General features: G+C 47.4%; 1 protein-coding gene across 1 annotated transcript in view; it reads left to right on the forward strand.

Moving 5' to 3' along the window:
• Nucleotides 1-13,274, forward strand: part of NAIP (NLR family apoptosis inhibitory protein) — a 65,106-nt gene that overhangs the window by 37,799 nt on the left and 14,033 nt on the right. Inside the window, exon 11 of the mRNA XM_029574496.1 lies at nt 12,694-12,864. Within this exon, the coding sequence (XP_029430356.1) occupies nt 12,694-12,864 (171 nt within the window). The remainder of the gene's footprint in view (nt 1-12,693; nt 12,865-13,274) is intronic.

Here is a 13,274-nt window from a genome sequence, read left to right on the forward strand (position 1 = left end):
AAATGTGCGGCTTGGCTGCACATTTTGCTTTCTGAATCGCATGCGAATACATAATAGGGCCATCAACATGCATTTGCATGTTGAGGGCGCTATTAGGTTCGGCGGGTTGGACGCGCATTTTCCGCCCCTTACTGAATAAGGGGTAAGGGAAAACGCGCGTCCAATTGCAGGTTAACAGTGCGCTCTGTCGGAGCGCACTGTACTGTATCGGCCTGTTTGTTTGGAAAATTGACCATTTAGACCTCTGTTTCCTGACTTTTGTCCACCAATCCACAATAGGACATTGTCGTCTATCCCATGACCTCTCAGTTTCCGGAGGAATCTCTCATGAGAGACTTTGTCAGATTCCTTCTGAAAAATCCAAATACACTATATCAACCAGCTCAGCTTTATCTGCATGTTTGTTTATACCTTTAAAAACAATCTAGTAAATTGGTCAGGCTAGTCTTGCAAAAACCTTGTTGACTCTCCACTAAACCATGTCTGCCTCTGTGGTCAGTAATTCTGCTTTTAAGGAAAACTTCTACTGTTTTGCTGGCACAGACATCAGGCTCCATCGGTCTATAGTTTCCTGGATCACCTCTGGATCTCTTTTTAAAATTTGGTGTCGCATTGGCCACTCTCCAGTCTTTAGGTACTGTGATTGTTTTAAATGATAGGCTGCAGATCACTGGAAACAGATCTTCAATTTCATGTTTGAGTTTCTTCAGAACTCTGGGCTGGATACCATCTGGCCACCACCACTGTTCCCTCTAGGCTGAGAGCCTGAGCCAATCGCTCATACGTTTTTGGTATGTTGCTCAAAGGTTTCACGTGGTTGCTCACAGAAATTTTTTCTTTGTGCTATATACAGAAACGCAATGCTTAATACTGGCGCTCAACAATTGTTGGTTTGAAAAAATTGTGGCTCAAATTAAAAACAATTTGCAGATACCTAGTCATTCCTTGCAGGGAACTTTGCTAATCACAGTGATTTTTTTTATTCTTTAATCTGTCGAACTGATTTATTACATGTTCCAGTTTCACAGTGATTTTGTTTTAGACGCTCAAAATCATTACCATAAAAAAAAAAAACTGTTTCTGGTGTGGGTATGACCCACAGTGAAGACAGAAGCAAAAGAATAAACTAAATGAATCTGCTGTTTCCTTGTTCTCCCTGAGAATCCCTTTTACTCCTTGGCCATCTAACTGCTGAACTGATTCCCTCATGAGCTTTGTTGTGGGAGTCTCAGTTTAGTGGACCCTTGGGCCGACCTGCTGGAGACTGGGAAAAGATGGTCAATGTCTCTAATGATTAGCAGGCCGGGAGGCAGATGATCAGGCAGGACGTAGAGGTGCTCTTCACCCTGGAAGCTGGTACTCCCCGGGAGGAGCCTGTAGGAGCCCAACCGCTGGGACTTAGGTGACTTCACCCTTGGAAGCCGAAGCCCCCCCGGGAGGAGCCCTTAGGGGCCCGGCCGCTGGGACTTAGGTGGGTTGTGGATCAGGACAGGTAACTGGAACCAGACTAGGACAGTAGCAAGACTGTAACTGGGTTCGGGTTCTAGAACCAGGCAGGAACTGTAGCAAGACTCGGGTACTGGAACCAGGCAGGAACTGTAGCAGGTAAACAGGAACCAAGCAGGCACTGTAGCGAGCAGACAGGGCCCAGGCAGGTACTGTAGCGAGCAGACAGGGCCCAGGCAGGTACTGTAGCAGGCAGGCAGGAACCAAGCAGATACTGTAGCAGGAACGGAGCGACGAAGCCAAGCGAGTCACTCCGGGGCACAGCGCAATAGGAAACCGGGAAGCTAACCCGTTGCAAGGCAAGAACTGGACGGCTGCGGCCAGCTTATCAAGGCCACGGCGTCTGACGTCAGGAAGTGGGCGGAGTCACCATTGGCGAGAAACGGGCTAGAAAGGCGCCCAAGTGGCGCGTGCCTAGGAGCAGGGCGTCCTCAGGCACCTTTGCGGTGGCGCAGCCCAAGTGGGGACGCCACCAAACAGGCCGCAAGCCAGGGCTCCGGAGGAGGGAGCAGGTCCAGAAACAAGAAGGTAAGGGCCTGGCCGCGGTGCTCGTGGCCAGGACCGCAACAGTACCTCCCCTCTTACGCCCCCTTTTAGCCGGTCCGGGTTTACTTGGGTGATCCAAATGGAACTGCTGTAATAATTCCTTGTCGAGGATGTTATGGGCCGGTTCCCAAGAGTTATCCTCGGGTCCGCAGCCCTCCCAGGCAAGCAGGTATTCCCATCGGCGTTGGTGGAACTGGACATCCAAAACTTCACGTACTTGATATGTAACCTCGTCCGGTACTGAATGGTCCGAGGGTTCAGGAGCCCGGGAGTGGTATCTGGACAACACAAGAGGCTTCAGCAATGACACATGGAATACATCATGTATGTGCATGGAGGAGGGTAGGCGTAGATGGTATGAGACTGCTGCCACTCGTTCGGCAACTCGAAAGAGCCCACAGAATTTCGGAGCTAGTTTTCGAGACGGAATACGTAGCTTTAGACTTCTGGTGCTAAGCCAGACACGGTCTCCTGGGAGGAAGATAGGTGCTGGCTGACGATGCCTATCTGCCCACTCCTTGGCGGAGAGGGCGGCTTTACGGATCTTTTCCTGGGTAGAGGTCCACAAGGAACGAAGCTGGCGGGCTGAGAGTTGCACTGCCGGGAGTGCACTAGGTTCAGGCCAAGGTAGGGGCGGTCGAAGTTACTTCCCATAGACAACGAGGAACGGCGAACTTCCAGTAGCAGTATGCGTGTGATTATTATACGAGAACTCCGCCCACGGGAGTATCTTGTCGTTCGTTCACAAAGGCACGGAGAAAAGTATTCAGGGTTTGATTGGTTCGTTCCGTTTGTCCATAACTCTGAGGATGGAACGCAGACGAAAGACTAAGTTGCACATTGAAGCGTTTACATAGGGCTTTCCAATAACGAGCTGTAAACTGTGGTCCTCTGTCGGAGACTATATCCTGCGGGAGACCGTGAAGTCTAAAGATATGCTGCGCGAACAGGCCAGCCAGGTCAGGGGCAGAAGGTAGTTTTGGTAAGGGAATGAAGTGCGCCATCTTGGAAAATCGGTCCACGGTTACCCAGATGACCGAATTACCTCCGGAGGCAGGAAGATCCATGACGAAATCAGTGGAGATATGAGTCCAAGGCTCCACCAGGATGGGCAATGGTTGCAACAAGCGCCTGGGCTTCCCGATGAGCGGCTTTTGAACGGCACAAGTAGGGCATGAGCCCACAAAAGCTTGGACGTCCTGTCTCACCGTTGGCCACCAGTAGAAATGGTTTAACAAGTCTAACGTCCCTTTCCAACCAACATGACCCCCAGTGAGGGAGTCATGGGCCCAAGCGAGAACTGCTCTCCGGGAGCGACGCAGAATGACAGTCTTCCCTTGGGAGGACACCAAGGTTGCAGCAAGACTTACTTTCACAGGGTCCAAGATATACTGAAGTGTGTCAGGGGTCTCTTCGACCTCAGAAGAGCGCGAGAGTGTGTCAGCTCAAACGTTCTTGGAGCCGGGTCGGTAGCGTAAGGTAAAGTCAAACCGATCAAAAAAACAGCGACCACTAGGCTTGTCTTGGATTCAGGCATTGGGCTTGCTTCAAGAATGCTAGGTTTTTGTGGCCGGTGTAAATCATAACTGGATGGTTGGCTCCCTCCAACCACTGTCTCCATTCCTCCAGGGCAAGTTTCACGGCTAGCAACTCTTTGTCACCAACACAGTAGTTGCTTTCTGCCGGGGAGAATTTCCTTGAGAAATATGAACAGGGCAACAGCTGTCCAGAATCAGAGTACTGGCTCAGTACGGCCCTTACGGCCACATTGGAGGCATCAACCTCCACCACGAAGGGCCGGTTGGGATCCGGATGACGAAGGCAGGTGTCTAATAAGAAGGCTTCTTTGAGGGCCTCAAAGGCTTGGCAGGCAGAAGTAGGCCAATCCAAGGCGTTAGCCCCCTTTCGGGTGAGGGTGGTTAACGGAGCCACAATACGAGAGTAATTGGGAATAAAGTGACGGTAGAAATTGGAAAAGCCGAGGAAGCGTTGCAACGCTTTAAGACCCCTCGGCCGGGGCCAATTCTTAATAGCCACCACTTTCTCAGGATCCATTTGAAAGCCAGCTGCAGAGACTATGTAGCCTAGGAACGGCAGGGAGGTCTTCTCAAAGCTGCACTTTTCCAGTTTCGCGTACAGACCATGCTCCCTAAGTATCTGGAGCACTTGGGGAACATGCTGACAGTCTGACGGCAGGTCCTGGGAGTAGACTAACACGTCATCGAGGTGTTCAGAAGGTCCCGTAACACCTCATTCATCAGGTGCTGGAACACCGCCGGGGCATTACATAAGCCGAAAGGCATCACGAGGTACTCGTAATGCCCGTCTCGGGTATTAAACGCGGTTTTCCACTCATCTCCGGGACGGATTCTGACCAAATTGTATGCTCCTCGTATGTCCAACTTTGAAAAAAATCTTCGTTCCTTGAAGCCGATCAAGGAGCTCCGGAATTAACGGGAGCGGGGAGCGGTCTCGCTTGGTAATTGAATTTAGGCCTCGATAGTCTGTACACGGCCTCAGCGAGCCGTCTTTCTTGCTGACAAAAAAGAAGCCTGCCCCTGCAGGCGACTTGGACAGGCAGATAAACCCCTTGGCCAGATTCTCTGCAATGTACTGGGACATGGCCCGGGTCTCAGGTATAGATAAGGGATAAACCCTTCCTCGAGGGGGCATAGTACCAGGTAGCAAGTCAATAGCACAGTCATACGGACGATGCTGCGGAAGGATCTCCGCCTTGGTCTTGGAGAATACATCCGTGAAGTCCTCATAAGGTGCAGGGGGACCCACGGTAGAGTGCATCAATGGAAGTGCGGGAGTCTTAGGCACTTTCATGCAATTAGCTAGGCAGAAGGGACTCCATTTAACAATCTGTAGCGTATCCCAGTGAAACGTGGGTGAGTTTTTCTGTAACCACGGCAATCCTAGCAACACAGAGTGGACAGCCTTATCCAACACTAGGAAGGCTATCTCCTCTGAATGGATCGCCCCGGTGTGGACCGTAATGGGTGCCGTGGATATCTGGACGGAACCAGGAAGGAGCATCCCCTGGATAGAGGTAATTCGTAACGGGATCTCACGTCTATGCGTAGGAATTCGCAACTGGGAGACTAAGTCATGCAGGATGAAATTACCTCCGGCTCCAGAATCCAGGAACGCCATCGTCTCAAAAGATCCTCTGGGGTATTCCAGAGTAACAGGGACAGTACATTGAGGAGCTGTAGGTGGCGGTCAATACGAGCAGCCATCTCAATCAAGGCATTGAGGTCCTCCGGCAGATCTCGAGCAGCAATTTCATCCTTTATGCGTCCGGAGAGGCCTTCCAGGAAGATGGCCTTAAGACTACCATCTTGCCAACCTACTTCCTGGGCTAAAGTCCGAAACTCCATTGCATAGTCTGCCAAGGAGCTAGCCCCCTGACGAAATTGCAGCAGGTCAGAAGTAGCCGTGGCTACTCGGGCGGGCTCATCAAAGGCCTGCAAAAGTTTGTGATGAACAATTGTAAATCCATTAGCGAAGAATCATTGTTTTCCCAAAGGGGAGAAGCCCATATCAAGGCTTTCCCGTCGAGCAAGGACAGGATATATGCCACTTTCACCGCATCCGAGGGAAACTGCCAAGGCAACAAGGAGAACCATACAAAACATTGGTTCAGGAAGCCGCGGCAGGTCCTTAAATCACCAGCGTAGTGGGAGGGTGCCGGCAGCTGAGTCACTGATGAATCTTGGCTCTCAGGTACTGGTTCTGGGGCAGATGAGGCCCTGGCATCCAATCGGGCCGACAACTCCCCTACCGAACCAGTAAGGGCCCTGAGGTATTGTTGTTGATACTGCAGCTGCTGGGCCAACCCTGGCAGGTCCAGGGGTACAGGCGCATCCGCCGAGTCCATGGCCTTGCAATCTGTTGTGGAAGTCTCAGTTTAGTGGACCCTTGGGCCGATCTGCTGGAGACTGGGAAAAGATGGTCAATGTCTCTAATGATTAGCAGGCCGGGAGGCAGATGATCAGGCGGGACGTAGATGCTCTTCACCCTGGAAGCTGGTACTCCTCGGGAGGAGCCCATAGGAGCCCAACCGCTGGGACTTAGGTGGCTTCACCCTTGGAAGCCGAAGCCCCCCCGGGAGGACCCCGTAGGGGCCCAGCCGCTGGGACTTAGGTGGGTTGTGGATCAGGACAGGTAAATGGAACCAGACTAGGACAGTAGCAAGACTGTAACTGGGTTCGGGTTCTGGAACCAGGCAGGAACTATAGCAGGGTTCGGGTACTGGAACCAGGCAGGTACTGTAGCAGGCAGGCAGGAACCAAGCAGATACTGTAGCAGGAACGGAGCGACGAAGCCAAGCGAGTCACTCCAGGGCACAGCACAACAGGCAACCGGGAAGCTAACCCGTTGCAAGGCAAGGACTGGATGGCCGCGGCCGGCTTATCAAGGCCGCGGCGTCTGACGTCAGGAAGTGGGTGGAGTCACCACTGGCAGGAAACGGGCTAGAAAGGTGCCCAAGTGGCACGCACACGCCTAGGAGCAGGGCATCCTCAGGCACCTTTGTGGCGGCGCAGCCCCAGTGGGGGCGCCGCCAAACAGGCCACAAGCCAGGGCTCCGGAGGCGGGAGCAGGTCCGGAAACAAGAAGGGAAAAAGATATAGTTGCGATGGAGAAGGTACAGAGAAGGGCAACCAAAATGATAAAGGGGATGGAACAGCTTCCCTATGAGGATAGGCTGAAGAGATTAGGGCTGTTCAGCTTGGAGAAGAGACGGCTGAGGGGTCAGTGTTCGGCCTCCCCACCCGGGGGACCCCGACGCCAGCCGCGATCGCCGAGGCCGTTTCCGGCGAAGGAAAACCTGAAAAAAAAGAAGAAAACAACAAAAAAAAACGCGCCTAGGCCCGCCCCAAAACAGAAGGCAGCCAACCAGAGAGAGCCCGGCAGGGATTTAAATCATACCCTGCTAGGCGCCGAGCGTCGCGCGCCGAAGGAGCGCGACAAAGGGGCCTGCCCCTTTGTCTCGCCCCTTCGTAGAGCCCCCAGGAGGCCCAGAGCCTTACCCATGGAACAACCGATATCTTCAACAAAGGCAACAGCCAGCAAAGATTCAGATTAACCGTTTCAGACGTATAGAATAAAAGTCCACCTCCCCAGCAAGCTCTCCAACAAGCGTCCAGCATTCATCCAGCCTCTTCAACAAGCGTCCAGCATTCATCCAGCCCCTCTTTCAAGCGTCCAGCATTCATCCAGCCTCTCCAGCAAGCTTTAAACATTCATACCAATCTCAGCACTCAACATCAGCTCTCAACCAAGATTCGCCCCAGCATTTCACCCCAGCACTCAACTTCAGCACTCAAACTTAGTGACCTCCAGAAGTGGAGCTCTACCACCACTTGATCAAACAACCACCCACACCTAAGGAGGACTGAGCACTCCTCCAATCAATCCAACAAGCTTATAGACTTCCTTTCAACAATCATCCAAACCGCCATTCATTCAGACAAACACCTTCTTTCTTCCGTCCACAGACATCTCTTCTTCATACAGACTTCTCACCAGTTGTATCCAGTCACAATCAAATATTGCTCAGACTTAACCTCTTCCGGAACCTCATTCATCATGTTCACACACAACATCCCAATCATCTACAACCAGAGGAGAATCTCCTTACCTAACTCCACAAACGTCTTACAAAAAAGAATTATTCCAATCATGACGTCTCCTTTGAACCAACTTCTAGGCCTCACGCTACTCTCAGTAACACTCCTCAATGCACAATCTTTAACTAAAAAGACACACATCCTCAATGATTACCTCCTGGACTCCAACCCAGACATCTGTGCCATCACAGAAACCTGGTTAAAAAACTCGGACATTGCCTTAACCAACCAACTACCTATCCAGTTATATGACATCTTCACCTTCCATAGACACAAAAAAAGAGGAGGCGGACTTCTTCTAGCCTCCAAGAAAGAACTCAGACTGACCGCTCACACCATCAAGACTGAATCCAAATTGGAACTAGGATTAGTCAAGTCAAAACTTCTACAAATTTTGTTAGTCTACGCTCCTCCTGGAGTTTTAGAAACCGACCCTTCACCCCTCATAGAATCCATAGCAAAACATATTAACTTAGACCTACCAACTATGATTATGGGTGATTTCAACCTCCATACAGACGCTATACCGCGATCTGCGAACTGCGAAGCCTTCCTCACCACCCTCACTGCTATGGGATTCTCTCAGACTATCAACAGCCCCACACACAAAGCTGGTCACATCCTGGATTTAATATTCATTAACTCTAAATTCACATGCACGGTTGATCCCACATGTACCCCAATCCCTTGGTCAGATCATTTCTTGATAGAATCATCCTTCTCCACATACAAACAGACTCGCACCTCTCCGCACCTTTCCACCATTCAATTCAGGAAATCATGTCCATCTGATATACTCAGCGAGCAGCTCTCCAAGGAACTCTCCAACCTGGACCTGTCTAATCCCGATTCAGCCCTATCTTCCTGGCAAACAATTACTGAAGCAGTCGCAAACAAATGGTGCCCAATAACCTCCAAAACAATCAATCCAAAAAAAAGGGGGAATCAACCTTGGTTCAGCACCGAACTAAAACAGATGAAACAGGACTTACGCCATAAAGAAAATAGATGGCGAAAAACCCCCAACTCAACTACCCTTTCAGCATACAAGGGTTTCTTACATCGCTATAGGACCTGTATACTACAAAAAAAAAAAGGAATATTACGCCAACAAAATACACCACTACCAGTATGACGCCCAGGCCCTATTTGCTTACGTAACACAAATAACTAAATCAACCCCGCCACCTATTCCAGATGAACAAGCTCTATCCAAGGCTAATGAACTCGCCTCATTTTTTCAACTGAAGATCCTAAATACTCTCGCCCTCCTTCCTCCTAATACAACACCTCTCAAATCAGATGAGAATTTCAATTTGTTCGCTAAACCTAGGTTGGACAGCTTCGAATTAATCTCCACCAAAGAGATTGAATCCATTCTAAAAAGACAGAAACCATCTAGTCATCCGGCTGATAATATCCCATCAAGACTCCTGCTGCTTATTCCAGACACGATCTCAGGACCTCTAACAAATATTATTAACAGCCTTCTAACTCAAGGAAGCTACCCAGACAGCCTAAAAACTGCTTCTCTTAAGCCCCTCCTCAAGAAACACAATCTAGACCCTAATGTACTAGCCAACTTTAGACCCATCTCCAATCTACCATTCGTTGCCAAACTTACAGAGAAACTGGTAAACACCCAGCTTTCAGAATATCTAGAGGACCATAAGATCCTATACCCCTCGCAATATGGCTTCCGGAAATCACGCAACACGGAGACCCTCCTCATTTCGCTTACAGACCATATTATAATGGGATTAGACAAAGGACATTCCTTCTTATTAGTTCTGTTAGACATTTCGGCGGCATTTGACACAGTCAACCACACCATCCTCCTGGATCGCCTTGAGGATATCGGCATCTCCGGATCAGCCCACAACTGGTTCAGGTCCTTTCTCAGCAATAGGACTTTTAAAGTCAAAATCAATAACAAGGAGTCACCTCTAACAAAATCTTCCCTTGGCGTACCACAAGGATCCTCCTTATCTCCAACCCTCTTTAATATATACCTCCTCCCCCTCTGCCAACTACTGACAGACCTCAACCTAATTCACTATCTGTACGCAGATGATGTACAGATTCTAATCCCAATATCAGAATCCATCTCAAAAGCTCTCACCTACTGGAATAACTGTCTTCTATCCATTACTAATCTACTCAACAGCTTAAACTTGGTCCTCAACGCCTCAAAGACGGAACTTCTCTTCATCTCTTCAAATGAAAACAATCTTCCTCCACCTTCACCGCACAATGCTCACATCACCTGTACGCACGTTAGAGACCTTGGGGTAATAATAGACAATCGTCTAAACCTTAAAAAAATGGTCAACACAACTACCAAAGACAGTTTCTTCAGACTACAGGTTTTGAAACGACTGAGACCACTCTTATTTTTCCAAGACTTCAGGACAGTCCTCCAGGCTCTTCTGTTCGCCAAAATAGATTACTGCAGTGCCCTCTTTCTAGGCCTCCCTAAATCTACCACCAAACCACTGCAGATGTTACAAAATGCGGCAGCGAGACTGCTGACCAACACCAGCCGCGGTGAACACATCTCCCCCGTCCTCAGAAACCTACATTGGTTACCAGTAAATTTCAGAATCCTGTACAAATCCATTACCCTAATACACAAAACCATCCATCAGCAACTCCAACTCGACCTGGATATCCCTTTCAAACTCCACTCCTCTAACAGACCAACGAGAGATATCCACAAAGGCACTCTGAAATTTCCCCCTACTAAAGCCACTCGCCTCTCTACGACCAAAGACAGAGCTTTTTCAATTGCAGGCCCAGCTATCTGGAACAATATCCCAGCAAATCTCAGATTGGAACCCTGCCTCTTAACCTTCAGAAAAAGACTAAAGACCTGGCTCTTTCACCAAGCCTTCCCAGATCCACCGGATAATCACTAGTTTGAGCCTCACTTCTTACAAGGACCTTGACACACTTCCTCCTGAACAATGGACACTGGCATTTCCTGGTTAAAGCATATGCTCTAACCCGTTAAATTATTCGTATCATGTTATATTTATTCTACCTGCCTCTATCTTCCTTCCAGCTTGTCTTTAAGCCTCCAAGTTTTCCATACCTTGTTGATTGTAACTTTGACTTATTCCTTTTCCTTTGTTATCTATTATTTACCAGAATTGTTACCTCAGTTTTACCCTTTGTTAAAATGTAAACCGATCCGATATGGTTATCTACTATGAAGGTCGGTATAGAAAACTGCTAAATAAATAAAATAAATAAATATGATAGAGGTCTTTAAGATCATGAGAGGTCTTGAACGAGTAGATGTAACTCGGTTATTTTCACTTTCGAATAATAGAAGGACTAGGGGGCATTCCATGAAGTTAGCAAGTAGCACATTTAAGACTAATCGGAGAAAATTCTTTTTCACTCAACGCACAATAAAGCTCTGGAATTTGTTGCCAGAGGATGTGGTTAGTGCAGTTAGTGTAGCTGGGTTCAAAAAAGGTTTGGATAAGTTCTTGGAGGAGAAGTCCATTAATGGCTATTAATCAATTTTACTTAGGGAATAGCCACTGCTATTAATTGCATCAGTAGCATGGGATCTTCTTAGTGTTTGGGTAATTGCCAGGTTCTTGTGGCCTGGTTTTTGGCCTCTGTTGGAAACAGGATGCTGGGCTTGATGGACCCTTGGTCTAACCCAGCATGGCAATTTCTTAAGACCGCGGCCAGGACCACAACAAGCTTTTTACTATGAATTCTCTCTTATCCTGTTTAAATACCTTTTTACATTTAATTTGCCAGTGCTTATGCTCTTACCTATTTTTCTTGTTTGGTTCTGCTTTTCTTTTTTTTTTTTTTTAATAATTGAAATTTTATTAACTTTTACGGAATACACAAGAACAATTACAAAGACAGAGGTGCATGACATCCATATGATCATACAGCAATACGTTCGAGTACAAATACATGCCTGCCAGCAGTCTATAGGAATTTAGCAACCTTATTGATGTTAGGATCACGAATCATACCATACCAGCAGCCCTTGCTTCCCCCATCCCCCAGCCCCATATGAGAAAATAAGATTCATGAGGGATTCCTTTATTGTGTTCAGCGATTAAGACATTTTAATAAATGTAAAAACATAGCCATAAAATAAGATAAGAAAAATAAGGTGATACAAATTGAGAGAGAATAAACAGCAGCTCATATATGCCAGAAAGGATTACACAGTACCCTAAGCAAACCTTAGCATTTAATACCCTTCCCTTGACCATGGGTTCTGGGGGGGAGGGGCTGTCAGTTTTTAAAAATTAAAGGCCGAATTTTCAAACAGCTGCATGCGTAAAAGTCGGCCCTTATGCGTGTGGCCGGGCCCTTTTGAAAATGCACACAGCCACATACATAAGTGCCGATACACGCACAAGTGCCTGGCCCTGAAAAAGGGGTGGGCAGGGAGGGGCGAGGCGGGATGGAGGCTGGCCGGGACAGTGTCCATTAGTTTAAAAGTTTTAATCTTGACCAAACTCTGCTGTGCCTGAGGCAGTGCACCAAAAGTCATCCATTCTCTCCAACTATCCCCTCCTTTTATTTTTATTTTTTACCTTGGCTAGACTAGCTCCAAGCATACTACCAGCAGAGAATCAAATAAATGGTTATCTGCTGGTAGTATTTTGATAGATTCACACACTATTTACCTATTTATTTACTCACTCATTCACTCAGCTGCCTATCCTTTTGGAGCGTCTCCCTCACCTCATGCTTGGAGCTAGACTAGCCTAGGAAAAAAAAAAAAGGAAGGGATGGTTGGAGAGAACGGATGACTTTCGGTGCATTGCCTCAGGCACAGCAGAGTTTGGTCTAGATTAACTTTTAAGCTAGGGGAGCTTCTGTGTACAGTATAACAAGTCATGTGTCCCAGGGTAAATCCTTGAAAAGTACCACCAGTTCCAGGTAAGAAAGTCAATAATTACCATTTATTCATAGAGCACTGCAATAACTCTCTTTACTTCATACTACTTTTCAGTACAACTATTCTCAAACTTGGACAAATATAGCCACTTGAAAGAACTGTCCTTGAAGATGTCTGAAGATCAGAGAGTAATTGATAAATTACCCAATAACTTCATGAGTCTTTGTAAGATGGAAAGACTTGTGATCGATCATGTTAACTTGGTGCATGATTCCTCCAGACTGGGTAAGAATAAGAATTATTTTTTAAATTGTATTTTCATGTTTTTTGGTTAAAATGTGGTTAATCCATGCTTATTATGCTCAAAAGAATAGGTCTATTTAACCCATCACTGGTAACAAGTATGTCCATATACAGTTGCTGCATCCTCTCTGAAGGCTTGATAATGCTGTTAAAATTTGAATTTACTGCCCAACTGTACTGTTTGTTTTCTGTTATTATTTTCAATTACAAGAAAAACAACAAACTAGTTAATGATGATTCTTTTATAAAGGTAATGAATGTTTAAAGCTACAAACTTTGAGGAATCGTAGGGTTCCTGCCTGAAACAGCATTATTGATTTTTTTGAAACTAGGTTTTATTCATAGTGGGGTTAACACAGTACTCTTCTTACCTTATGATTTTGAACTGACTG

This window comes from Rhinatrema bivittatum, chromosome 1, assembly GCF_901001135.1.
Source record: "Rhinatrema bivittatum chromosome 1, aRhiBiv1.1, whole genome shotgun sequence".
NCBI classification, from domain to species: Eukaryota; Metazoa; Chordata; class Amphibia; order Gymnophiona; family Rhinatrematidae; genus Rhinatrema; species Rhinatrema bivittatum.